The sequence below is a fragment of the Erythrolamprus reginae genome, chromosome 4 (genome assembly GCF_031021105.1).
Source record: "Erythrolamprus reginae isolate rEryReg1 chromosome 4, rEryReg1.hap1, whole genome shotgun sequence".
Classification (NCBI taxonomy): Eukaryota; Metazoa; Chordata; class Lepidosauria; order Squamata; family Dipsadidae; genus Erythrolamprus; species Erythrolamprus reginae.
The window spans coordinates 71,429,339-71,456,981 of NC_091953.1; the positions used below are offsets into that span (position 1 = coordinate 71,429,339).

The following is a 27,643-nucleotide window of genomic DNA, read 5'->3' on the forward strand; positions in this document are numbered from 1 at the left end:
TGTGAGTCCCTCCTTGTGAAGTTGGACTTAGGGGTTCAGATGGGCTTGTTGCTCGCGTACCTGCCTCCTAGCTGAATGTCAACAACCCTGCCTGTGCTGCTCCAGGAGGTGGCCGGGCTGGCGGTGGAGTTCCCCGGACTCATTGTCCTGGGGGACTTCAATCTGCCATCACTTGGCGGTTGCTCTAGGTTAGCACAGGAGTTCATGGCCACCATGACAGCCATGGACCTGACTCAAGTAGTTCAGGGTCCAACTCACGAGGGGGGACATGCACCCGACATGGTATTCTTCTCAGAGCAGCTGAGTAATGGTCTGAGACTAAGGGGCTTAGATGTCATGCCTTTGTCATGTTCAGATCATTTTCTGCTGCTTCTTGACTTCTTGGCTCCAATCCTTCCCCGCAGGGAGGTGGAACCGACTAGGTGGTTCCACCCCAGATGCCTAATGAACCCAGAGGGCTTTCAGAGGGGACTTGGGGTTATACCAAATACACTCATCCACAGCTTGGTAGAGTCTCTTGCTGTAGCCTAGAATAGGGCTGCGACAGAGGCTCTTGACCAAATTGCGCTGTTGCGACCTCTCTGTGGCACTAGACCCCGAAGGCTCCTTGGTTTACCAAGGAACTCTGGGAGTTGAAATGCCAGAAGAGACGTCTGGAGAAATGATGGAGGAAAAGTAAATCCAAATCTGATCAAATACTTGTAAGAGCTCATATTAAGACTTACAAAGTGGCGCTCAAGGCGGCAAGATGCACATATTATGCCGCCTTGATTGCATCAGCGGAATCTCGCCCAGCTGCTCTGTTTACATTGACCCACTCCCTTCATAATGATGGGGGGGCTGGGGAGCCCTTACAGAGTAGTGCCGAGGATTTTAACACATTTTTCATTGATAAAATCGCTCAGATCCGGATGGACCTTGACTCCAATTGGGTAGCAGAGTCGGCTGACAATGAGTCAGTCAAGGTGACTGGGGCCCATCCTTGTCCATCTGCCTGAGAAGAGTTTGACCTGGTGACATCTGATGAAGTGGACAAGGCCATTGGAGTTGTGAGTTTCGCCACCTGTTTACTGGATCCTTGTCCCTGTTGGCTGGTTTCGGCCAGCAGAGAGGTGACACGGAGCTGGGTCCAGGAGATTGTCAACACTTCTTTGAGGGGGGTCCTTTCTGGCTCCCTACAAGGAGGCACATGTGCACCCCCTTCTCAAGAAGACTTCCCTGGACCCAGGGGAAGGTTGTCGAGAAGATGGTGTCGCTCCAGCTCCAGCAGTCCTTGGAAGAAGCCGATTATCTAGGTCCTCAACAGTCAGTATTCAGGCCCGGCTACAGCACAGAAGCCACTTTGGTCATACTGATGGATAATCTCTGGCGGGCCTCGGACAGGGGCTTGTCCTATGTCCTGCTGCTTCTTGACCTCTCAGTGGCTTTTGATACCATCGACCATGGTATCCTTCTGTGCCGGCTGGAGGGGTTGGGAGTGGGAGGCACTGTTCTTCAGTGGTTCTCCTCCTACCTCTCCGATCGGTTGCAGTCGGTGTTAGTGGAGGGTCAGAGGTCAACCTCTAGGTCTCCCCCTTGTGGGGTTCCACAAGGATCGGTCTTCTCCCCCCTGCTATTTAATATCTACATGAAACTGCTGTATGATATCATCCAAGGGCATGGGGTGAGGTATCATCTGTATGCTGATGATACCCAGTTGTACATCTCCAGCCATCTCCAGTCAGTGAAGCGGTGGAAGTGATGTGTCAGTGCCTGGAGGCTGTTGGGGTCTGGATGGGTGTCAACAGGCTCAAACTCAACCCTGACAAGATGGAGTGGCTGTGGGTTTTGCCTCCTAAGGACAATTCCATCTGTCCATCCATTATCCTGGGGGGTTAATAACTGACCCCCTCGGAGAGGGTCCACAACTTGGGCGTCCTCTTTGATCCACAGCTAACATTAGAGAACCATCTTTCGGCTGTGGCGAGGGGGGCGTTTGCTCAGGTTCGCCTGGTGCACCAGTTGCGTCCCTACCTGGACTGGGAGTCACTGCTCACAGTCACTCATGCCCTTATCACCTCAAGGTTCGACTACTGTAATGCTCTCTACATGGGGCTACCTTTGAAGAGTGTTCAGAAACTCCAGATCATGCAGAATGCAGCTGCGAGAGCAATGATTGGCTTTTCCAGATATGCCCATGTCACATCAACACTCCGCAGTCTGCATTGGTTGCCGATCAGTTTCCGCTCACAATTCAAAGTATTGGTTATGACCTATAAAGCCCTTCATGGCATCGGACCAGAATACTTTCGGGACTGCCTTCTGCCGCACGAATCCCAGCAACTGATTAGGTCCCACAGAGTTGGCCTTCTCCGGGTCCCATCGGCAAAACAATGCCATCTGGTGGAAGAGCCTTCTCTGTGGCAGCCCTGACCCTCTGGAATCAACTCACCTCAGAGATCAGGATTGCCCCCACCTTCCTTGCATTTCACAAACTCCTAAAAACCCACCTCTGCCATGAGGCATGGGGAAATTGATTCCCCCTGGCCACTCCTTGTTATGTATGGTTTGTTTGGGTTGCATGAATATCTCCGAGACCGCCTTCTGCTGCACGAATCCCAGCGACCGATTAGGTCCCACAGAGTGGGCCTCCTCCGGGTCCCGTCAACTAAACAATGTTGGTTGGCGGGCCCCAGGGGAAGAGCCTTCTCTGTGGCGGCACCGGCTCTCTGGAACCAACTCCCCCTGGAGATCAGAACTGCCCCTACTCTTCCTGCCTTCCGTAAACTCCTCAAAACCCACCTTTGCCGTCAGGCATGGGGAAATTAAACATCTCCCCCAGGGCACGTTTAATTTATACATGGTATGCTTGTGTGTGTGTCTGTTAGTATATGGGTTTTTTTAAATCTTTAAATATTTTAATTAATTGGATTATTTATGATTTGTTTTCACTTGTTGTGAGCCGCCCCGAGTCTTCGGAGAGGGGCGGCATACAAATCCAAATAATAAATAAATAAAATAAATAAATAAATAAATGTTTTTAATCAAGGGTTTTTAAACTGTTCTGCTTTTTTAAAATCATTGTATTTTGTCCTGCTGTGAGCCGCTCTGAGTCTTCGGAGAGGGGTGGCATAGAAATCTAATAAATAAATAAATTTATTTTGTGTTAGTTAATGATGGAGGAGGAAGAGAAGGTGATGATGATAATCATTATGATACTCGTTATGGTGTTGTTGATGACATGAGCTGTGATTAGATCTAAGAAATTAATTGAGATATAATAGAAAAATTCATTTTGTTGACCCCCTTTATTAACTCCATTTCACTTTGTTGCTGTCTTATATATAACAAGATATTTTACCAAGAGATTTATAACTCTCATTTTAGTGTTATATTTACATCAGAGAAATTAGGAGAGCATTGGTATTCATTGAAGCTGAATGGACAGATACCTCATCCAATAAGATTGCCTGAAGTAGAATGTGAACTTGGAAAGTAAGCAATCCTACATTTAATTTGAATTGTGGTTTAATTATATAGCAGTACAACAAAATATTATTTTCTTTGACTAAATTGATCTTTGATATTGAGACAACTTACCATTAGTTCAGTTCTTGGCAGACTCAGCAAGAGACTACAGATACATTAATTTTTTTTTTACTGCAGACAAAAATGAAGTTTCAGCATAATACAGTGGAACCCCGACATAAGAGCTGCTCTACTTAAGAGCAACTCGAGATAAGAGCTGGGAGGGGAGAGATATTTTTGTTCTACTTACAAGCCCAAATTCGAGATACAAGCGCCAAGGAGCTGTCTCCTGAAGCCAAACGCTAACTTCCGCGTTCGGCTTCAGGAGACAGCTGCGAAGCGGCGCGCGTGTTTTAAAAGGTTGCAGCCGGCCTGGGGGGCTCGGGGGGGTGCTTGCAGCTTTCTTTCTTGCTCTTTTTCTTTCTCTCTTTTACCTTCCCTTCCTCTATTTCTTCTTTTCTTTCTCCTTCCCACCTTCTTCCCTCCCTCCTTCCCTTCACTAATTCCTCTCTTACTCTCCCCTTTCATAAGTTTCCTTGCTTCCTTCCTCTGTTCCTGTCCCTTCCCCCTTTCTTTCTTTCTTTCTTTCTTGCTCTTTTTCTTTCTCTCTTTTACCTTCCCTTCCTCTATTTCTTCTTTTCTTTCTCCTTCCCACCTTCTTCCCTCCCTCCCTTCACTCATTCCTCTCTTACTCTCCCCTTTCATAAGTTTCCTTGCTTCCTTCCTCTGTTCCTCTCCCTTCCCTCTTTCCTTCCTTCCTTCCCACCCTCCGTCCATTCATTCACCCATTCCTCTCTTGATCGCTTAAAGCCGGTCCCTGGTGCAAAAAGGGTTGGGGACCTCTGTCCTACAGGATTGGGTGGCAGAGAAGTTGAACATATGTAAATTTAAAAGTTTAAGAAAGTTTACAAGTTAAATGAAAGAAACTTCATTATTCATTTATATGTACATGTACATTTCTTCATTAAAAACATGTCTTTCTGCATAATTTAGACTAACTTTGTGAGTTTTTTGAGGGCTGGAACCAATTAAAATTATTTACATTAATTCCTATGGGGAAAAGTCGTTCGAGATAAGAGCTGCTCGACTTAAGAGCCCAGGTCCGGAACGAATTAAACTCGTATCTCGAGGTACCACTGTAGTTCATTGCCTACTATAAAAATTTTCCTAAAACCTACAGAATACAGAATAACAGAGGTGATCTTGGAGGTATTTTAGTTCAACTTCCTATTCAAGAAAGAGACCCTATACTGGGGTGTCAAACTCAATTTAATTGAGAACCACATCGGAGTTATATTTGATCTTGGCGAGCTAGAGTGAGTGTGGCCAGGGTGGGCATGGCCAGATCGACATCACTCCTGTCGGGGAGCCTGTGGCAGCCTGAGAACTCTGCCAGCAAAAACAGGCTCCAGAGCTCTGATTTTGGCTGCCATGGCCTCCTGCAACCCTCATAAAATAGAGCTCAGGAGCCCATTTTCACTGGTAGAAGCACCATTGGCAGATCTAAGTACCCTGTGGGCTGGATCCAGCCCCCAGGCCTTGAGTTTGACACCTGTGTCCTATTCCATTTTGAACAAATGACTGTTCAATCTCATCTTGAAAATGTACAGTAATGGCATATCCCCTGGGGACAAGCTATTCCATTTATTAATTGTTTGCACTGGCAGGAAAATTCTCCTTAAATAAAGAGCTTGGGTCTCTCTTTAATAAGCTTCTATTTATTACTTCTTATCCTGCCCTCAGGTGTTTTGGAGAATACTGACCCCTCTTCTTTTGAAAACCCCTCACATATTGGAAGACTACTATCATATCACCCCCTATTAGTTAGACTAAACACACCGAAAAGGAATTGATAGTTAACATAATTGGGAAAAACCTGGCATTCATTTGACTAAAATTTACAAAACCTGGGAAATAAACAGGGTGAACTGGAAATATTAATGCACAAATGTAGACATGACATAGTTGGAATAACAGAAATTTGGTGGGATTAAACACACGATTGGAACATACATATAAAAATATACAAATTCATCAAAAAACCCATATGGGTTAGAGTACTGCATTCAATTTTGGTCACCCCACGACAAAAGGGACATTGAAACTCCAGAGAAAGTACAGAAGAGAACAACCAGAATGATAAAGAGACTGGAAACCGAGACATAGGAAGAGAGGTTACTGGACCTGGGCATGGATAGTTTAGCAAAAAGGAGGGCGGAAGGGGACATGATAGCAGTATACAGATATTTGATGGGTTGCCACAGGGAGCGGGTCACACTATTTTCCAGGGCACTAGAAAGCCAGACCAGGAGCAACTGATGGAAACTGACCGAGGAGAGATTCAACCTGGAAATAAGGAAGAACTTTCTGACAGTGAGAGCGATCAACCAGTGGAACAGCCTGCCAGCAGAGGTTGTGAACGCCCCAAACAGATTCAAAACAAAATTCAACATAAGCAAAATACAGTAAGGCATCACCTGTTTGAACTTAATGAATACAAATCACGAGGAGGAGATGGACTACACCCAGAGTACTAAAGGAACTTGCAGTTATCATTTCAGAATCACTGCACCACATCTTCCAAAAATCCTGAAACACAGGGGAACTACCTGAAAATTGAAAATGAGCTGACGTAAAAAAAGGTTTTTAAAAAAGGTAAAAAACCAGACCTACAAAAGTAAAAAACCAGACCCAGGTAACTATAGACCAATCAGCTTAACATCAGTACCTTGGAAAATACTGGAAAAAATAATTAAAAAACAAATCTGCCACCACTTAGAACTAAACAAAGTAATAACTGTTGTGAGCGCTCTTTGTCCACCTCTGGTAATGTCAGATTTCTGAGGAGGATGAGCCAGGCCCCTGTGGATACCCTGGGCCGGGGGGGGGGTTGCCACCTGATGCAGAAAGTGAGAGTGAGGGAGAAATAGACCTGGATGAACCCGAGGAACCACCAGAGGGGGCAGATACACAGTATATCAATGGCGGATTGGTCCCAATCGAAGGATGAAGGAGACATTAGAGTGGATGAGCCAATCTTAGATGCTCGATTCAGGAGATTACAAAGCAAAAAACAACACTTGTATGGTAAAAGGAAATAAGTTTGAAGCTTTACCTCTAGGGGATTTTATGACACTCCCAGCAAGTACAAAAGCAAAAGATTTTGGGAAATTCTGGATGGGGTTTCAACGTTGCTTCATTTTGTGTTAGAGTTGGGGTGTTTGAAAAATGTTCCCCTAAAAAGCCTGATTTCTGCCTTGCTAAAATCTCTTTGCCAAACACTGCTTGACTGTTAGAAACTGGTGAGATGACTTTTATTCTCTATGCTTCTTTCCTTGTCTTATCTCTGGAGTACAATTGTGCCGAAGTTGGTGCCTGTCCTGGAAGCTAATCTGTTTTTTTCGCCAGAGAGAAAAAAATCCTCCCTGAAACATTTTAAAAACTGCTTTCTGTTTGCAGTGCTGTTTTTCCAAATAAAGAGTGTGATTTAAAGCTGAAAATAGTGGGTTTTAGCCATTTGCTTCACTCTGAAAGCCTGGGAACAGAACAATAACCGGCAGCCAACACAGATTTGTTAAGAACAAATCATGCCAAACCAATCATTCTTCAATACTGTGATCAAATTAACAGACTAGCAAAATACAGTGGACATAATATACTTGGATTTCAGCAAAGTATCTGACAAAGTAGATCACAACCTACTTCTCCGTAAGCTAGAAAAAAGTGGGATAGACAGCTACAGAAACAGATAGATTAATAACTGATTGACTAACCATACCCAATGAGTAATTTTCAATGAGTATAAGTCCACATGGAGAGAAGTAAGCAGTGGGATACCACACGGTTCTGTCCTAGGCCCAGGATTCTTTAATATCTTCATAAGTGACCTAGACAAGGAACTAGAAGGGGAAGTAACCAAATTTGCAGATGATACGAAGCTGGTAGGAGTAGCTAATACCCCAGAGGACAGGCTCAGGATCCAGATTGATATTGACAGACTTGAACATTGGGCCCAATTAAAAAAAATGAAATTCAATGCAGAGAAAAGTAAAATCCTACACCCAGGTAAGAAAAAGCAAAGATAGTAATATAAACTGTTTGAAAGCACACTCAATAGCAGTGACTGCAAGAGCAATCTTGGAATCTTGGTGGACAACCAACTAAATATGAGCTAGCAATGTGCAGCGGCAGCCAAAAAAGTCAATGCAATCCTAAATTGCATTAACAGAGGGATACACACCAGGACTAGGAAAGTAGTAATACTACTCTATAAAGCACTAGTGAGACCACAACTAGAATACTGTATTGCATCCAGTTTTGATCACCATACTACAAAAAACATATTGAAACTCTAAAGAAAGTGCAGAAGAGAGCAACCAGGATAATAAGGGAACTGGAAACTAAAACATACAAAGAGCGGTTGCAGAAACTGAGCATGGCCAGTCTGGCAAAGAAAAAGACCAGGGGTGGCATGATAACAGTGTTCCAATATTTGAGAAGCTACCACAGAGAGACAGGAGTCAGGTTATTTTCCAAAGCACCAGAAGGCAGACAAGGAATAATAGATGGAAACTGAGCAAGGGGAGATTCAACGTTCAAATAAGGAGGATCTTTCTGACAGTGAGAACAATCAATCAGAAGAACAGCTTGCTTTTGGAGGTTGTGAAAGCTCCAACACTTGAGACTTTCAACGGGAGATTGGACTGTCATTTGTCCAAAATGGTGTAGGGATTCCTGCTTCAGTGGGGGTTGGACTAGATGACCTAAAAGGTCACTTCCAACTCTAATTATAATGTAATCTAGAATAAACACAATCATCTTATTTTTTGTGATCAGACTTACAAGATAATCAAGACATATAGCAAAATAATATAAAAATGCTATTTGGAGGAGTTAATGAATTGCAAGCTGCTCTTTATTATTTATATTGGAAGGAAATGCAGTTATTATCACTTACAAAACAGGGACTGTGGGATGGATCTCTTCCCCACCCCCCTTACACTGACTGCGAGCGACCAGAGAGATAGGAGGAAAATCACCATAAAACAGTGTCTCTCACTCCCAACCCCTCCAGCCATTGCAGAAGGATACCATGGTTAATAGTATCGAAAGCCGCTGAGAGGTCAAGAAGCACCATGATAGAGGAATAACCCCTATCCCAGGCCCACCAGAGACCATCCATCAGTGTGACCAAAGCAGTTTTATTGTTTACAAGAAAAAATGTCTGTATAAACCCTGTATTTTGAAGAAAACAAGTGGAATTTCAGGCCAAAATTTTAATGGGTTTATAGGGAACAGTTAAGACAAAGCCTAAGAATGATATTTATTTATTTTGTCCAATACACAATGAGGGTTTTAGTGGGTATATATCTATATATACATAATAAAATACATGATGAAGGTTATAGAGGATATACTCATAGTAAAATATATCTAAGAAAGAATAGAAAAGAAGATATAGTAATAGAACTTATCAATGAAAGAATAGAAGAAGAAATATAGGAATAGAAGAAAGGTATAGGAGATATAGGAGAGCAATAGGACAGGGGACATTTTGATAATTATTAATTTTCCCCTTAATTATTATTAATGTTATGAACTGTAGGTGTGCATATTACCTCTTTCTGGGTGCAAAATATGTTTTTTCAAAACCTTTTGTAATTTAGACCTATATAATATCTTAAACATATAATTAATTTAATTCTAAAGCTGTTAAGTTTTGTTTCTGAAAACTGTTATTGTGTGCTTTTGATTTTTTTAATATATCATGATTGCTGTGTTAATTCTATTACTGATTTTTAAATATGGTCATGACTCTACCTTGAAGAGAATTGAAAGAATGCATCTTTTCTTTGGTCAGAATTTCTGTCAATTCATAATGACAAAATATGTGAAATATTTGCCACAGAAATAGGAGAATCGGTATTAGTATTGATAAAAACATAATAAATAGTGCTGAAGATATTTGCTTGAATAACTTTTCAAAGAAAAGAAAGTGTTATTTAAATAAAGTAACTAGCAGTAACATTGAAATTAGCCAAGTAATTTATAATGATTAAATAACTGGATTTTTTGTGGGGCTTTGTTACAGATGGGTCAGCCAGCCAAGTAATTTATAATGATTAAATAACTGGAATTTTTGTGGTGCTTTGTTACAGATGGGTCAGACAGCATATCCCTCTGGTTAATTCTACATATGAAATTCTGGAGTTGGAATATGTGAACAGCAATCCAGGCCATTTTTCAATGGAGATTGACCCCAAAGCCCAAGTAGGTTTTACTGATAAACATTTGTATTTATGAAAATGTTTTATATGAGACACTTTCCTTTAAGAATGTAAATATTGCTCACATATTCTGTTTTAATTTAATTTATTCCACCCTGTAACTCAGGGTGTCTTACAAAAATAAAAACAATAGAGTAATACAATAGTAAAAAGAAGTCAAATATCAAGAGTAGATTTAAAATCCCATTATAACCCTAATAAAAATGACCCATTATAAAACCCTAAATTTAATCTAACAAACATACATACCAGTCCAACAGAATTCAGGCACCTCAGATGTTACGTTCTTGGCCCCCAGGCAAAGCCAAGTCTTAACAGTTTTTCGAAAGGCCAGTAGAGTGGGAGCAATGCGAACATCGGTGGGGGTGTCCATAGAGCCCTCCCCCGTGGTCCCACCAACCTACATTGTTTAGTCGACGGGACCCAGAAAAGGCCAATTCTGTATGATCTAATAGGCCTTTGGGAGGTATGTGGCAGGAGACGGTCCTGTAAATAGTCAGGCCCTAAGCCATATAGGGTTTTATAGGTGATAACCAACACCTTGAATTGTGACTGGAGACTAATCGGTAGCCAGTGCAGCATGCGGAGTGTTGGTGTTATATGGGCTTACCGAGGTACACCAATAACAGCTCGCATGGCTACATTCTAGACTATCTATAATCTCTGAACACTCTTCAAGGGTAGCCCCATATAGATCGCATTGCAATAATCAAGACGGGAGGTGATGAAAGTCTGAGTGACTGTGTGAAAGGCCTCCTGGTCCAAATAGGTTCACCGGGTGACCCTGGGCAAAGGTCTCCCTGGCCACAACCGAAAGATTGTGTTCAAGGTTCAGCTGTGGATCCAGGAGGACACCCAAGTTACGAACCCTATCTGATGGGGTCAGAACCTCTGTCCCCCAGAACAATGGATGGACAGAAGGAACAGTCCTTTGGAGGGAATCCCCAAAGCCACTCGGTCTTGTTTTGGTTGAGCTTGAGCCTGTTGGCTCCCATCCAGACCCTAACAGGTTTCAGGCACTCGCACATCACATCATATCAACTGCTTCACTGAATTGACATGGGGTGGAGATGTATAACTGCCATTGGATGATCTCACCCAATGGCTTTATGTAAATGTTAAATAGTAGGGGGGAGAGAACTGATCTTGTGGCACTCCACAAAACAGGGACTGTGGGATGGATCTCTTCCCCACCCCCCTTACACTGACTGCGAGCGACCAGAGAGATAGGAGGAAAATCACCATAAAACAGTGTCTCTCACTCCCAACCCCTCCAGCCGTTGCAGAAGGATACCATGGTTAATAGTATCGAAAGCTGCTGAGAGGTCAAGAAGCACCATGATAGAGGAATAACCCCTATCCCAGGCCCACCAGGGACCATCCATCAGTGTGACCAAAGCAGTTTTATTGTTTACAAGAAAAAATGTCTGTATAAACCCTGTATTTTGAAGAAAACAAGTGGAATTTCAGGCCAAAATTTTAATGGGTTTATAGGGAACAGTTAAGACAAAGCCTAAGAATGATATTTATTTATTTTATTTATTTATTTTGTCCAATACACAATGAGGGTTTTAGTGGGTATATATCTATATACAGTGATCCCTCTATTATCGCAAGGGTTCCGTTCCAAGACCCCTCGCGATAATCGATTTTTTGCGATGTAGGGTTGCGGAAGTAAAAACACCATCTGCGCATGCGCGCCCTTTTTTCTATGGCCGCGCATGCGTAGATGGTGGAGTTTGCATTCCCCGCCGCCCATGCAAAGGGTTATATCAACTTTATTTGATTAGTCAATCGACCATATCAAAGCAAGAAAAAGGACCACATCGGTCATCATAAAACTGTGACTGGTTAAAATACAGTAAAATTGGCTAAAATAGAGGGAATTTGAATAAATAATAAGTTAAAATGCAGTATAATAAGCTAAAATTGAGTAGTAAAACATGAGAATATAACTCGTGCAAAGGATTATATTAAACAAAACTAAGATACTGATATAAAATATTCTTAAGTAAGTTCATCTCCTTTGCATGCCACCCCAATATGTTCTATAAAACGTATTCTCATCTGTACAGCCCTGACTATAAACTTAGCGGTTCTAGAAACTACATATATATTTGTACCCTGAAGAAAAAATGATAATTGTTTATTACAGTCCCAGTGTATGATTTTGTCAAGTAGGGGCTGTAAATACTGAGGTCTTACTGAAGAGTATAGTTTACAATTGAGTAGCACATGTGCAATGTCTTCTATTTCTGGTGCACCGCAAATGCATGTTCTCTCAAAATATGGTACTTGGTGGAATCGTCCGTATCTAACCATAGAATCTAACTGCTCAAATCTTGCTCTAGTGAGTGCTGTTCTATGGTATTGGGTCAGACCCATTGTCAGATATTTTTCTAGTTGAAAGGCTCTTTTGTTCTTGGCTAACCATTTCAGTGACCTGCACTTAGAAAGTACCTCCATATCAATTTGTGCATTAACATCTAAAACTCTTTGTTTAAATATTTCCTTGGCCTGATGTCCAGCTGAAAGCAGGTGTTGCATTGAGAAACCGAGATATAGGGTGCTTTGAGAGAGCTGGTTGACCCATGTAGTGGGTTTGGGTGTGCCCATCTGTTCTTCTAAGCACATTTTTGGGAGTCTGTCAGGTTCCATTGGGAGAATCCTCCACCAATAGTTGAAGACTTTAATAACTGTTAAACTGTAGATGGAATGGATGCCAGTTTCAGCTCTTACTGCTGCTGCGGATGTATTTCTGTCGGTCCCCAAGATGGTTCTTAGAAAGCATGCTTGGTTTTGTTCTAGTGGTGCAGCCTTTAACAGGCCCCACAATTCCGCACCATATGTTAGCACAGGTGCGGTTTTTGCTTTATAGACCTTCAGAATTGGGAGCAGGGAGCTTGGGTGGTTATAACTAAGTAATTTAATTAACGTTTTAGAGCGTGCTGTGGCCTTTATAGAACTTTGTTTAAAATGATTGGCCCAGGGCCCTGTATCTGTAAAAACCACCCCTAAGTAATTGAATCTGTCTGTTTGTTCTATAGGCTCCCCATCTAAATACCAGTTATATTTAACTCGCCTTTTCCCAAAAACCACCACTTTGGATTTGTGCTTATTAATGTTCAAGTAGTTAAGAGCACAATAATCACTAAATTTCCTCATCAGTCTTCTCAAGCCTACTTGGGAATGTGCCATCAGAACCATGTCGTCAGCATATAGAAGGATGTTAATATGTCTGTTGAGGATCTTTGGCATGTGCAGGTCTGTGGATTGGAGAAATCCTGGAATGTCATTGACATAAAGGTTAAACAACGTTGGGGCCAAGATACATCCTTGTCTGACTCCTTTATAGGTGGGGATGCTCTGAGTAAGAGAGCCACTGACCCCGGTACGGACTTTCAGACATGTGTTTGTGTAGAGGGCCTTTATCAGGAATAGTAATCTGGGTTCCATGTTTAACTTGGCCAGCTTCTTCCATAAGATGTCTCTGTTTATAGAGTCAAATGCTGCGCTAAGGTCTATAAAAGAAGTAAATAAATGTTTGCCATCAGTTGTATATTTGGTAATAAGATGATGTAACACAAAGCAGTTATCTATTGTAGAATGTTCGTGTCTGAACCCGGCCTGTTCTTCCCCAATTATATTTTTCTCAATTACCCAGTCCTCTATTTTCCTCAAGAGATGTTTTGCATACATCTTAGCTGTTATATCGATCAGGCTTATGGGTCTATAGTTTTTTGGATCTTCCTTGTCTCCTTTTTTATGTATGGGAACTACAATGGAAAGTTCCCATCCTGCTGGGATGTGGCCGGTCTTGTCTATGTATGTAAACAGGCTTGCCAATAGTGGAGCCCACCAGTCACTATGTGTCTTAAAAAGTTCAGGAGGCAGGAAATCCTCACCTGGTGCCTTACTGGGTTTCAGTGACTGTATAATGCATTTAATTTCTGTCACTGTAACAGGTTTCCAGGTAGGAAGATTATCAAGGATCCGGGGCTGAGTCATCATCTTTCCTGAGTTATCTTGCTCAGGGGTAGCAAATAAGGTGGTATAGAAATCCTCCCAAATTGAGGCTGGGATGGGAATATCAAGTAGGAGCCTACGCTCGTTCAACAAGCCAGATGCAAGATTCCAAAATATAGCTGGGTTGGGCCCTTTTGCTGCATTTTCAAGCTTAGACCAGACTGCGGCTGTATATTGAGCTTTCTTATTAGCTATTAGTTTCTTGTAGTTGCGTCTGAGCTTTAACATCTTTGCATGTTTACTTGGTGTAGGATTTCTTTGGACCAAACGCATGACTACTCTTAGTGACTTTTTTGAACGAGAACACTCGAGATCATACCAATGTGATCTAATGGACTGTCGATTCCTGACTGGCAAGTTCTGTATAAAAAAGTTTCTTAGTGTGCTACACAAGTTAGAATATCCAATAAGGATTCTGTTTGGGTCTTGAGTGGGTGTAGCAACCATTTTCACCCAGGATTGGGCCCTCTCAGAGTTCATAAAACTAAAAATTGCCTTTGTATCCACCTTGCACCAATTGAGCCTCCTGGCTTGCCTCACTTCAAGGTTAGAAAGTAGTTTCTTGTCATGTGCTGTGGGTGGTCTTAAATCAGATTTGACATAAAAATTAACTGCAATTGGTTGATGATCACTATCTTCCCTTGTATAGATTTGGATATCTGAAAAGAAGTTTGATTTTTCCATTGAGACACATATATAATCCAAGACACTGCTAGACTTCCCAGCATGGAAGGTGAAGGGATATATAAAGCAGCTGCTTTTGCCTCCTAGTATGTGAAGGTTACATGTGTATGTCAAGGAGATCAGATTGGAGCCCGCCGCGTTCCTTTTAGAGTCTCTGGAGTGCCAGGGTGGGTCCTTTGTCAAATAGGTCTCCGGAATAATGCCCAAGTGTACATAGTCTTGCAAGGAGGCACCCACCCTAGCGTTAAAGTCTCCCAATAGGATCACAATGGCTTTGTGATATTTTATATTTATCTCCACGATTGTCTTTTCTAATTGCACCCAGATGTCAGGGGAAAAACATGGGGATGAAGATGGGGGTAAATATGCATTTAGCAGCACTACTTCAGTTGATTTGTATTTGAATTGAATAGCTTGGAAGTAGTAGGGGTCTTCTCTAAGGGCCAATTGGTGCCCTTGCCAGCCCATCTCTGCCTTAGCAAATACACATAATCCCCCAGAGGCCCGCCCTTTTGACTTAAATTTACGAGCGGGTGTAGACCAGGCTCTAAAGCCTGTTAACTGGGCTTCTTCATCACTGGTGGTTAACCATGTCTCTTGGAGTGCTATAATGTCAAATTTGGAGAGGAAATCCAATAGGTCTCCATCTGACATCCTGTTCTTCCAACCGGATATATTCCATGACAATATCCGAATAGAACTTTCTTGTTTTTTTTCTAGAGGGGTGATTAGCATTGTGTTGGGGTTCATAGATGAATGATGTGGCTTATATAGTCAATCTGCAGGTAAAATAAGGTCCAGCATTCCTTCAGTGTCTAAAAAGACACATTGATTAAAATTTTGTCTTCCTTTATCTTTCTCTTGCTGGTGAATGAGGCCAGAAACGCTGAGTAGAGGCTTACATGTGCCTGAGTTGTTGGAAAGGGCATCACTTTTTAAGTGAGCTTGGCTACAGGTGTCCATCTCATATTCCTGTTGTAGCCCACCGGCAGACTCTGATTTTGAGGCCCGGGTTATTAAGCAATCAGAGTCTTCCTCTTGTCTACCAGCAATATCTAATGTGGTCTGCATGCCTGAATTCATCCTAGCAAGGGAAGGGACATTAATGCCAGCAGGATCTTTCTCAGGACCGTTGCCATTACCTGTAGCAGTTGGTGACACTAGGTCAATTAGTGGATTGACTGTATTTTGTGTTGCCACTAGGGTCTCTCTCAAGGCATCTAATCTTCTAATAATATCCATTTGCTCCAAATCTGTCAAAGTACCAAATGTTTTGGTCAGACTTCCCTCCAATGGGTCCTCTGTATCTGGACCAACAACTCCCAAGGGAATAGTTGATAAAATACCCTTGTGATTGTCTGGGGTTGAATTGAATCTTTTATTCTTTAAAGTGACAGTGCTCTCTGGGCTTGTTTGGTTTAGGAGTGGTCTGAGTTCCTCTGAGTGGAACACACGCTTTGGGAAGATTGAAAAATGACAGAGAAAGGGTCTCATTCTAAACAGCATACTAGAGATTGTGGGCTGCCTAAAGGTAAGTAAAATTCGCTTGCAATCTCTACTGGGTGGGAGCCATTCAGCCTTCTCCAGATCAATCAGCCTCCTTTCACAACGGAGTAACTGACTTAGGGATAGGATGATTGCTTTTTTTGTTCCCCAGCGTCCTCTGTTTATACTATTATTTGATATTTGTAGGGTGATTTGCTTGGTTTGTAAATAATAGTTGTAGTTCAAATGCCTCCCTTCCTTGTCTGTGTAACCTCTAAGCACCCTTTTCTCACCCTTAGCCATCTCCGTGGTCTGCAGTCTCCGCTCATCAAGTTGATTTTCAATAAACTTCACGAGGGCCTCTTTTAACAAATCAACCTTTGCTTTAACTGTGGTCAGCAGTTCAAAGATGGAGAATACGGTTTGTGCTGTTAGCAAGCTTTGTCTTGATAAGAAGTCAATTATACTCTCATTATTCAAGTTTGTCAAGTTTGGCTTCTCACCCCCCTCTTTTGAAAGCTCTGCAGCTGGGCAGAGGACATGCAAAGGGGAAACCCCGATTCGGCTCCTCGCTGCTGCTGCGCTACCGAGCAGATCAGCTGCTGGGCGGCCGAAGGAACCTTCCCTGGGTCTTCCCCCTCTTGCTGGCGGGCGGGCGAGCGGCGGGCATCAGCGAGGAGTCGGGGTTTCCCCTTTGCGTGGGCGGCCGGGAAGACCCAGGTTGGGGGTTCGGGGGGGTGCTGGGAAGCCCCCCAGGCCGGCTGCGACCTTTAAAACAGCCACGCCGCTTCCCAGCTGACTCCCGAAGCCAAACCCGGAAGTGGTTTTTTTTTTAATTAATTTTTTTTTTTAAATCGCGATATAGCGTTTCGCGAAGATTGAGATCGCGAAACTCGAGGGATCACTGTATACATAATAAAATACATGATGAAGGTTATAGAGGATATACTCATAGTAAAATATATCTAAGAAAGAATAGAAAAGAAGATATAGTAATAGAACATATCAATGAAAGAATAGAAGAAGAAATATAGGAATAGAAGAAAGGTATAGGAGATATAGGAGAGCAATAGGACAGGGGACGGAAGGCACTCTAGTGCACTTGTACTCGCCCCTTACTGACCTCTTAGGAATCTGGATAGGTCAACCGTAGATAATCTAAGGGTAAAGTGTTGGGGGGTTGGGGATGACACTATGGAGTCCGGTAATGAGTTCCATGCTTCGACAACTCAGTTACTGAAGTCATATTTTTTACAGTGAAGTTTGGAGCAGTTAATATTAAGTTTAAATCTGTTGTGTGCTCTTGTGTTGTTGTGGTTGAAACTGAAGTAGTCGCCGACAGGCAGGACGTTGCAGCATATGATCTTGTGGGCAATATTTAGATCTTGTTTAAGGCGTCTTAGTTCTAAACTTTCTAGGCCCAGGATCGAAAGTCTAGTCTCATAGGGTATTCCCTTAATACAGCAAAGAAAAACAATGCAATATAATTTCAAAATCACTACAATTATTTTAAAGAAAAAAAATTAGACTAGTAAATTATAGAAGTTTTAATGTTTAGCATTTCTTTATGTCACAAGGAATATACAGTATGAATTGAGTCTATATCCTGGTGACTTCGTAAATAGGTTCATTCTGTCGCCTTCACAACAATATGAAATAGTTTTCTTTCTTTTTTTTATTGAATTTTTTGAAACAAAAAACAAACGAACACATACAAAACATAGACACATCATACAATACATATAAGCAGTTTACGGAAACTTGTGCCTTTTGAATTAATGTTGTTTTTACATTGCCTTTTCTGCATTGTCCTCTTTTATTTTGATTGATTTTTTCATTTCTGTTTTTTTCTCCATTCAAATGTATAATTTTCCCCATACGGTATAATAGTAATTTCCCTGTTTATTTTGCAATTCCATTGTCGTTTTACTCATTTTTGCACATTCTAATATCTTTCTGATTACCGTTTGTTCTGTTGGTATATTTTCTTTTTTCCAATTTTGTGCAAAGCTCAGTTTTGCTGCTGTAAGTATATGAATTATAAGATATAAATTTGCCTTTTTATGATGCACACTAATAATACCTAGTAGGTATATTTCCAGTTTTAATTCTAGTTCATAATTTAGAATTTCTTTCAACCAATTTCTAATTAAGGTCCAAAATTTTATTGCTTCTGGGCACGTCCACCACATATGTATGTGCCATGTGGTGTTTTACATTTTCAACATTCACTATTTAAATTATTACAAATTTTTGCAAGTCTTGCCGGGGCATAGTGCCACCAGTAGAACATCTTATAAAGATTTTCTTTATAGGGTATGGATATTGTCAGTTTGAAGTTTAATTTCCAGAGTTGCTCCCACTCTTCTAGTTGTATGTTGTAACCAAAGTTGGTCATCCATGCTATCATGTTTTCTTTCACAGATTCTTCTATATTCTCAAAATCTAATAAATAATTACACATTCTAGTAATAATTTTTTTTCCTGGACCTATTAAAATTTTGTCTATTGTATTTATTTTCTTACATATTCCAAATTCTATTAAATCACTCTTATATCTGCTTCGTATTTGGTAGTACAGTAACCAATCTAATCCTTTTCCTTCCTTTTCCAATTCTTCTCTATTCTTCAATGAGCCTTTTGCATCCAATAGTTCTTCATATGTTATTATTCTAATTTTATCAATTACATTGGGGTATACTTGAGCTTCTATGGTCGATAATCATCTTGGTATTTCTTTATAGTGTTTTTTCTTTATCTTTCCCCATATATCTAATGGTATTTTCCTTATCATGTGTGACTGAAATTTAGTATGTTTTGGTCATTCCATTCTCCCATTAATGCACATACCACCCCTCTAGTATATTATGACCTTCTGTTGTTAAAATCCTCTCATTTCCTAATTTAATCCATTCTCTTATCCATGGTCCTATGTCCTACATGGCATAGGACCAGATTATCTCAGAGACCACCTTCTGCCACATGAATCCCAGCATCCGATGAGGTCCCATGGAGTTGGTCTCCTTACAGTCCCATCGACCAAACAATGTCAGCTTGCAGGGCCTAGGGGAAGAGCCTTCTCTGTGGGGGCCCCAGCCCTCTGGAATCAGCTCCCCCTGGAGATTTGCACTGCCCCCACCCTCCTTGCCTTCCAAAAGAGTTTAAAAACTCATCTTTGACATTTTAAACTAAACTAGTGTTCTGCCTGGCCTTGAGACGTGCAGAAACAAAATAAGTAATCAAACACACAAGCTTGTAAAAATAAAGCAAAAAGGTTTTTTTTATATACAGAAGGCTGTACACCTCCCTGAATGCAAGAGCAATACTAAGTTATTAGTCCAGAAGGTCAGAGTTACTCACTCAAGTCAGCACAGTACTTTCAGGCTTACGTCAGCCAGTTACTCGCTGCTTGTGTCAGAAAGTTCACAGAGATCCAAAAGCCAAAACGAAACCATGATGCATCAATATCTCTCTCCAAAGCTGAGCGATAATCCCCACACAGATCTCTCCAACCGTCCCCTTTTTTCAAGATTGCAGCAGCGTCATTAAGTCTTATCACATGTGCCCTATAATTTGTTTCTCCATTTGTGCAGCTGCTTTTGCCTTCCCAGCATTCCCCAGACCCGAGCATTCAGAATAGAATTACTCATTAACTCTTCCCCTTCTGACTGAATCCATTCCCCTCTCTGTCTCTCCGGTCCCTTCCTGCTCCTTGTCTCTCCCTGTCTCTGCTTCTGGTTCATTGTCTGATTCGTCCTACAGCCAGACTGGTCTTCTGTGAACAGACGGCCTCCACTCCTCTGTGTCAAAATCAGCAGCCACCGGAACTGGCCTAAAGCCCAACACAACACATAGTAGGTTGACTGCTTGGTAAGATAGTTCTAGATTAGCAAGATCAAATCCTCCCCTTGTTCTAGAGTCTTGTAAAGCTTTAAGTCTAATTCTAGTTTTTTTGTTGTTCCATATGAATTTACATATTATACAATTTAAATTGGTGAAAAATTGCTTTTCTAATTTAACTGGCACCGTCTGAAAGAGATATAGCATCTAGGCAGTATATTGGACTTTATTGTATTAATTCTTCCCCTTATTGATAAATTTAGTCCATTTTCCTAAATCTTCTTTAGTTTTATTCAGCAAGTTAGTGTAAAACTCTTTTAAAGATGTATATTATGTTGTAAGACATAACCCCCAAAATTTTATTTTTGGTTCTATCTGTAACCATGTCAGGGCTGTTATTCTTTGTTTTTGATCGTATTTACAATTTTTGGTTAATATTTTTATTTATTTATTTATTATTTTTTTATATATATTTTTTAAATTTTTTATTTACAAATATACAAAACATAAAAGTCAAAACAGAAAACAATTAAGTCTTAGCATGGTATAACAAATTGTGAACATAGAAATTTATAGAGAAAAAAAGGAGGGGTAGAAAAGATGGGAATAGAAAAAGAGGGGAGAGAGTAAAGAGAACAAAGGAAATAGAGAAAATAAAGAAAGTAAAAGGATAGGCGAATATCCGGGGAAGCTGTATTGAAAACGGGAACCAGTTCCTAATTTATTAGCTCATTCCCTAGTATCAGGTTAGCCGACTGAGTATTTAAATGCTAGCGTTGAATTAGTCTAAACAGAGATTATAAGATTTAGTAGTGAATATTCTATTCATATATATCTAAAGTCTCTTATCACTATAGTAAAAAATATGAGAAAATTATATATCGGATTTGTATCTGGTCGAGTTTGTAACCATCATTTCAATTATGTAGCGTGGTGGTCTCTTTTTTTCTCTAACCAATTGTAGAAAGGATCCCAACAATTATTAAATGAGGACATTGTTTCATTCCTAACTAGTATAGTTAATTTTGTCATCTCTGCACAGTATTTGATTTTTTTGATTATTGCGTCTTTCGGAGGTATATCCTCGTTTTTCCACCACTGTGCAAAAGTTAATCTGGCTGCTGTAACTAGATGGACGATTAGATGTATTTGGGTTTTAGACAGATTTTGTTTAAGAATACCTAGAAGGAAACATTCAGGTTTTTTTTCAATTTTCAAATTTAATATTTCATCGATCCAGAGTTCAATTATATTCCAGAACTTCTGGGCTTTTATGCATTGCCACCATAGGTGGAAATAGGTGCCAATCTCTTGGTGACACTTCCAACAGTATGGTGAAAGTTTATTGTTTAGTTTTGTTAATTTTATCGGAGTAATGTGCCACCTGTAAAACATTTTAATTAAGTTCTCTTTGTAAGACGTGGCAATGGTTAGTTTAAAATTTCTGCTCCAGAGTAATTGCCATTCATCTTCTTTGATCTCTTTTTTGAGGTCCAGATTCCACTGTTTTACGTTAATTTTTGTAATAATATTATCCAATTCGTTAAAATTTAAGTAGGAGTAAAATTTCTTGATTAATTTTTCCTGGGGTCCTGTGCATAATTTGTCTAGTGGAGCATTTTTGACTATTCCGGGTTTGCTTTTATCCTTATTAAATTTAGTTTGTATCTGTAGGTATTCCTACCATTCCGTTTTTTGACCAAGATTTTCTAGCTCTGTCCTAGATCTGATTTCACCATTGGAATTTATTATGTCCTTGTATCTTATTATATTGTTTTTTTTAATGAAAATTGGGATGCACATATGCTTCTAATGGAGCGTACCATAATGGGATTCCTTTATAAAGTTTTGTCTTAATTTTTTTCCAAGTATATATTAACGATTTCCTAATCAGATGGTTGGTGAAATATTTGTGGGTCTGAGGCTTTTCATCCCATAAATAGTAGTGCCATCCTAAATGGAGGTCGTGACCTTCTAGATTAAGTAGTCTGATATTAGATAGGCTCATCCATTCTCTCATCCATGATAGGGATGCGGCAATATAGTAATCTTTCCAGATTGGAAGTGCCAAGCCTCCTTCTTCTTTCCTGTCCTGTAGGTATTTTAAGCGAATTCTTGGACGTTTGTTCTGCCAGATGAAGTTACTGGTAATTTTATTCAGTTTTGTAAAGAATTCTTGTTTCAATTGAATTGGAATTGTTTTAAATAGGAAAAGTATTTTGGGCAAGATGTTAAGTTTTATGGCCGCTATTCTACCTAGTAAAGAGAGTTGTAGTTTCTTCCATTTTGTCAGATCAGATTGTATTTTGTCTATTAATTTATTATAATTATTTTCTTTTAGACTGGACACTTTATTCGTCAAATTAATACCAAGGTATTTGATTTTTTTTACTATCTGGATGTTTAGTTTGGCCTTTAAAATGGCTTTCTGTGATTCTCTCATGTTTTTGGTTAAAATTTGAGTTTTAGTTTTGTTTATTTTAAGTCCTGCTACCGTGCCGTATTCTTCTAGAATGGCGAGTAATTTAGGTCCTGATTCTAATGGGTCCTCTAAGATAAATACAAGGTCGTCTGCAAATGCCTGAAGTTTATAGGTTTCATTTTTGCACTTTAGACCTTTTATATCTTCCTTTTTTCTTATGATTCTTGTTAAGACTTCCAATGTTAAGATGAAAAGTAGTGGAGACAGTGGGCAATCTTGTCTAGTTCCTTTATGTAAAAAGATTTTTGTTGAGATATCTCCGTTGAGAATAATGTAAGCTGATTGATAAGTATAGATAGCTTTTATTGCGTTGATAAATTTAGGGCCGAATTCCATGTATTCAAGTTGTTTAAGTATAAATTTCCAGGACACATTATCAAAAGCCTTTTGGGCGTCAAGGAATATTAATGCCACCTGTTTTTCGCTGTGGGTTTCATAGTATTCCAGGGTATCCAATATTATTCTAATGTTATTCTTTATCTGTCTCCCTGGCAGAAAGCCATTTTGATCCGAATGTATGAATCGGTTTAGGAAGTTTTTAGTTCTACTAGCTAAGATGGAGCTGAAAATTTTATAATCTGTGTTCAAAAGAGAGATAGGTCGATAATTGGCTATATCTGTAGGGTCCGTATCCTTTTTTGCTATTAGTGCTAAGTTAGCTTCTGTCCAGGATGTTGGAATTTTGCCTTTGTCTAGAGCCTCGTTTAACGTTTCTAACAGAGCCTTTTCCATTTCGATGGGACGATCTTTATAGAATTCAGGTGGAAGGCCGTCGGGGCCAGGGGCTTTATTATTTTTTTGGCTTTTGATTGCTTCTTTTAATTCCATGATAGTGATTTAATATGTCTTTCGTTTCTTTTGGAATTTTATGGAGATTGGCCTGATCAAGGATTTCTTGTATTTTTGGTCTTGTAGGTTATTAAGTGCATTTTCTTGGTTATCATAAAGATTGCTATAGAAATCCCTAGCTATCTGGGGGGGGTTTTCCAAGTCGTGGCATAGTTCCCCGTTTTTCATTTTAAGACAGTTTATGAGTTTCTTTTCTCTTTGTTTTTTGAGTTTGTTAGCTAACCATTTGCTTGGTTTATTCGCATTTTCAAAATTATATTGATTGCTACTTTTAATTTGTTGTGCTAAATTTTGTTGTTCTAATAAATTTAATTCATGTTTTATCTGGGACATTTTTTGTTTTATTTCTTTCTTTTGGGGATGTTTTTGTAAATTTTCTTCTAGAGTTTTATATTCTTCTTCTGACTTATCCAATTTCCGCTTTTTTAGTTTATATTCTTTAGCCATATATGAAATAGCAATTCCCCTAGTTACGGCTTTAGCAGTGTCCCATACGTTTTGAACACTAGTTTGTTCTTTAGTATTTTCTTGAAAGAAGAAATTCATTTCCATTTGAAGCTTCTGTTTGAAATTTTCCTGATTAAGAATAGATTTCTGAAGTGTCCATCTAGGACATTGTTTAGTTCCTTTCCATGTTACTTTTAGCGCATTATGGTCTGAGATAAAATTGGGTTCTATCTCTACTGATTGAATTTTTGTATTAAGTTCTGTTGTAGTCCAGACCATGTCTAGTCTTGACCAAGATTGGTGACTGTCTGAATAAAAAGTGAATTTTTTATGGTCGGGATTTCTATCTCTCCAACTATCTTTAAGTTTTAATTCTTTAACTAAGTAAAAAAAAACTTTAGGTAAGATTCTTTTCTTTTGTCTATTCCTTCCTTCATTGTTATAGTCCAATTCCTTATCAATTACTCCATTAAAGTCCCCTAATAAACAAATGTCGTCCGTAGCATGTTCATTAATAGTAATTAATAATTTCTTATAAAATTTTTCTTGGCCTTCGTTCGGGGCATATATGTTAATTAAGGTTATTATTTCCGATTCTTTTTGTAATTCTAATATCAGAACTCTACCCTCTCTATCTTTATATTTCAGTTTAGCTTGTATAATAGGGTTAATATAACAAATTACACCTCTCTTTTTTTCCAGTGCTAACGATGAGAATAGATTCCCTAATTTATTTCTTTTCAGGAGATGTTCAAATTTATTTTTAATGTGTACTTCTTGCATTGCAATAATATCCAAGTTTAGCTTAGCAATTTTATTTAGAATTTTATTTGTTTTTTTTGTACATTCAAGCCATTTATGTTGATTGAGTATAATTCAATTCCCCAGTTAGTCGTTTTTTGAACCAAATTCGAGTTATCTGTACTTGGGTCTAGTTGCCCTAGTACTTCTAGTATCTTTTGGTATGCCTGCGTAGCCATTATTTCCTGTAGTTATATTATCAATAGCCAGTATTTCTTCTGGTCTGTTTGGAGCCTGGTCCGTTAGTTGATCAGTTATTGGCAGAGGGTTCCTTGTTTCCTTATAACTTTTTGTATCAGCTGTCTGTTCGCTAGTGAAGTTTTTTTCAAAGAATTATTCAGCTTTATCAGTTGAGTCTATTTTTATTTTTTTATCTTGCCAAGTCACTAGCATTCGCTCTGGGACTAGCCATCTGAAATTAATGTTATGCCTAGTCAGTTTGGCAGATAGAAAGTTATATGGCTTACGTAGGTCTCTTACATGTTTCAGAACTTGTTTTAAGATAACCAGCTGTCTCCCTTTATATTCTATTGGGTCTTCACGAGCTCTATGGAGTATTTTGTCCCTGACGTATTTTTTAGTAGTTTAATATGGACTTCCTTGGGGAGGTTGTGGCGTCTGGCGTAGTTGGTGTTAATTCTATATATTTTGTCAATTTTGTTTAGCATTGTGTCTTTTTCTATGCCCAACGCCTTTGACAGAATGTCTGCCATGATGTCTGGTAAGTCCTCGCTTTTCTCCTCCCTAAGGTTTTGGAATCTAAGGAAGTGGTTGGCCTTTTCACTCTCAAGTTGGATTACGGTATTTTCTAGTTCCTTATTGGCTTGGACTAGTTTTTCAGTCAGGTCTTCCATTTGTCTATGATCCTGGTCTATCCTATCTTCCAAATCCTGAATTTTTTGTTCTTGTTTTAGCATCTGTTGCTGAAAAGCCTCATGCCTTTTATCCATATTTTGCATCCTTTCTTTTAACTCGGAGGTATCGTTTCTCACTTCCCCTATTTCTTTCTTAATATCTTCATGATTCTTAAGCATTAATTCCTGCATTTGCAACAGCATAAATTGTAAATCTTTATAAGAATTGGACCTTTCTCTGGGGAGCATGTCCTCCAATGATCTCTGTGTAGAGGGGCTAGGTATAGCTGAGGTAGATTGGTTAATTGACCTCTTCCCCGATCCTAGTTTAGACAAGTTAGAAAGGCTTGTCATCTTGACAATATTCCACCAACTAGCCCACTTGTATAGATCTCTAATAGTCCCTTCCAGACTTAGGTGATAGTAGTATGCTTAAGTAATATGATAAATATTCAAGTAAAGCGATAACAGTTCTGATAATTAATAGCAAAGATATATAGAGGTAAGAGGAAGAGTTTAGCAAGAGAGGAAAAGAGTATAAATTATATCTAGCAGAATAGATAGATATATAGCTCCAATAGATTATACTATTAACATATATATATGTACTAATATCAAAGGCTATTAAAGGGGTATATAGTATTTCAGCTTCGATTACATTCAGTGGTTATAGGTTATAGATTTTATTGGTAGTTCCTCCCAACAGAGAAAGTTACTCAAATTTTACCGTAATAATATATCTATATACGTGAGGATATTTCATAAGTTTTCTAAAAATGGTGGATCATCAGAAGTAACAATGCATAATTCATTCAAAATTCCATAAATTCTTAATATCTTTGAAATGTGTTATATAATATTATAAATAAAGCTAATAAAATGAGCAATCAGGTAGATAGTAAGGACAGAATTATAGGTAAAGGTTAAGCAAGGTTAATAGATTTCATTTCTAAAATTCTACAATAAATTCTATAGTATAATTCTATAATATTTTTAATAGCTAATATTTCTGGAATTTAATAGTAATAAAAGAAAAGAAGGAAGAGGTTAATCGTAGTATCTAATAGTTAATAGGGAATTATAGTAAGATGTCCTAGTAGTCTACTAATCACTTTATAATCTACTGATAAGCTAATATTTATAAATAGGTGTTAAATATATATAAATTAATAACTTGTTGTAATAGGGTAATCTAGCAATAATTATTAAATTAATTAATAAGTTGTAAATAGTTATAAATAGTGTATAAATATCAATTGATGTAGTTATATAAGTATGTTAACAGTAATAAGCAAGTATTCTAGCGGTAGCAAAAGCAGAAATGAAAGTAACTTTACAGCCAAGAGGTTTTTATAGATGGTTCAATGGGTCAAACCCTTTCTCAGTTTCTTCGTGTCAGAATCTGCGAAGTCAAATTGATTTACCAAATGGTGGCAAGTTACTGGTGGAGGACAGATAGAGTTGTGAGTAGCTTAAGGTTTATGCTCGTTTAGAGCTGCTCCGTGTTTCTTCTTTTCGCCGGGAGAAATCTAGGCTTAGTCAAACTCACAGATGTCGTAGCTAGATCCCAGTCAATTCCGCGTCCTTCGACTTTCGATTTCAAAAAAGAAGCCTCCCAGTTGAACTTCCGTCTCTTAGACAGGGGGGCTCCTCTGACGACGCGCCTCTCCTCGTAAAAAGAAAAAGACCACAAAAGCCAGCTATCTTGGTCTCGTCGGACGTCGCCTCCACTCCGTTTCAGTCGCAGTCAGCAAACGCGGCCGGCAAAGGCAGCCAGCAAACACCCCGAATCTCCCGGCCCCTCCGTATCACCACCTCCAGCCTCCGCTTCCCCCGCAGACAAAACAGGACGGAAAAAGCCCAAAAAGTATCGAGTTGTTCTTCCAGGGCCAGCCAAGTGTGACACAGCAGCAATAGCAAAAAGGAAAGTGTAGGAATCGCGCCGTTCGATCGGGACCTCTGTTGAAGCCTCAGAAGAAAGAGAACGTTTCTTTATATTTTAGTAATCCTCGGGGGACGTCAGGTCTTCTTGTTACGATCTACGCATGCGTTACCGGAGCTAAACGCACCGAGGGAGAGCTCTCCCATATGAAGAAGTAAAAGTGAAAGTTGACCCTCAACAACCCTCTCTAGCTTGCTGGAAGCGGATTGAGAGGAGAGCGAACTGAACAAGCTGTTGAAAAACTTTATCAGAAAGAGTTAAAAGTTGAAGCAAGTAACTTTTTTTTTACGTGTTTGTGTGAAGAAGTGAGAACAAAGGGAAGATGGCGTCTACTGAGGATTTGGAGGGGAAAATGGATTCGCTGCTAAAAGGTTTTGCTGACATGGGCAAACTCCTCCAAGAAATGAAAAAGGATTTATCTGCACTGGGAACTGGAATG

At 39.6% G+C, this 27,643-nt stretch overlaps 1 protein-coding gene across 1 annotated transcript in view; it reads left to right on the forward strand.

The window, feature by feature from the left end:
• CFAP47 (cilia and flagella associated protein 47) overlaps nt 1-27,643 on the forward strand; it is a 1,022,460-nt gene that overhangs the window by 702,763 nt on the left and 292,054 nt on the right. Inside the window, exons 54-55 of the mRNA XM_070750589.1 lie at nt 3,367-3,474; nt 9,666-9,777. Of these exons, the coding sequence (XP_070606690.1) occupies nt 3,367-3,474; nt 9,666-9,777 (220 nt within the window). The remainder of the gene's footprint in view (nt 1-3,366; nt 3,475-9,665; nt 9,778-27,643) is intronic.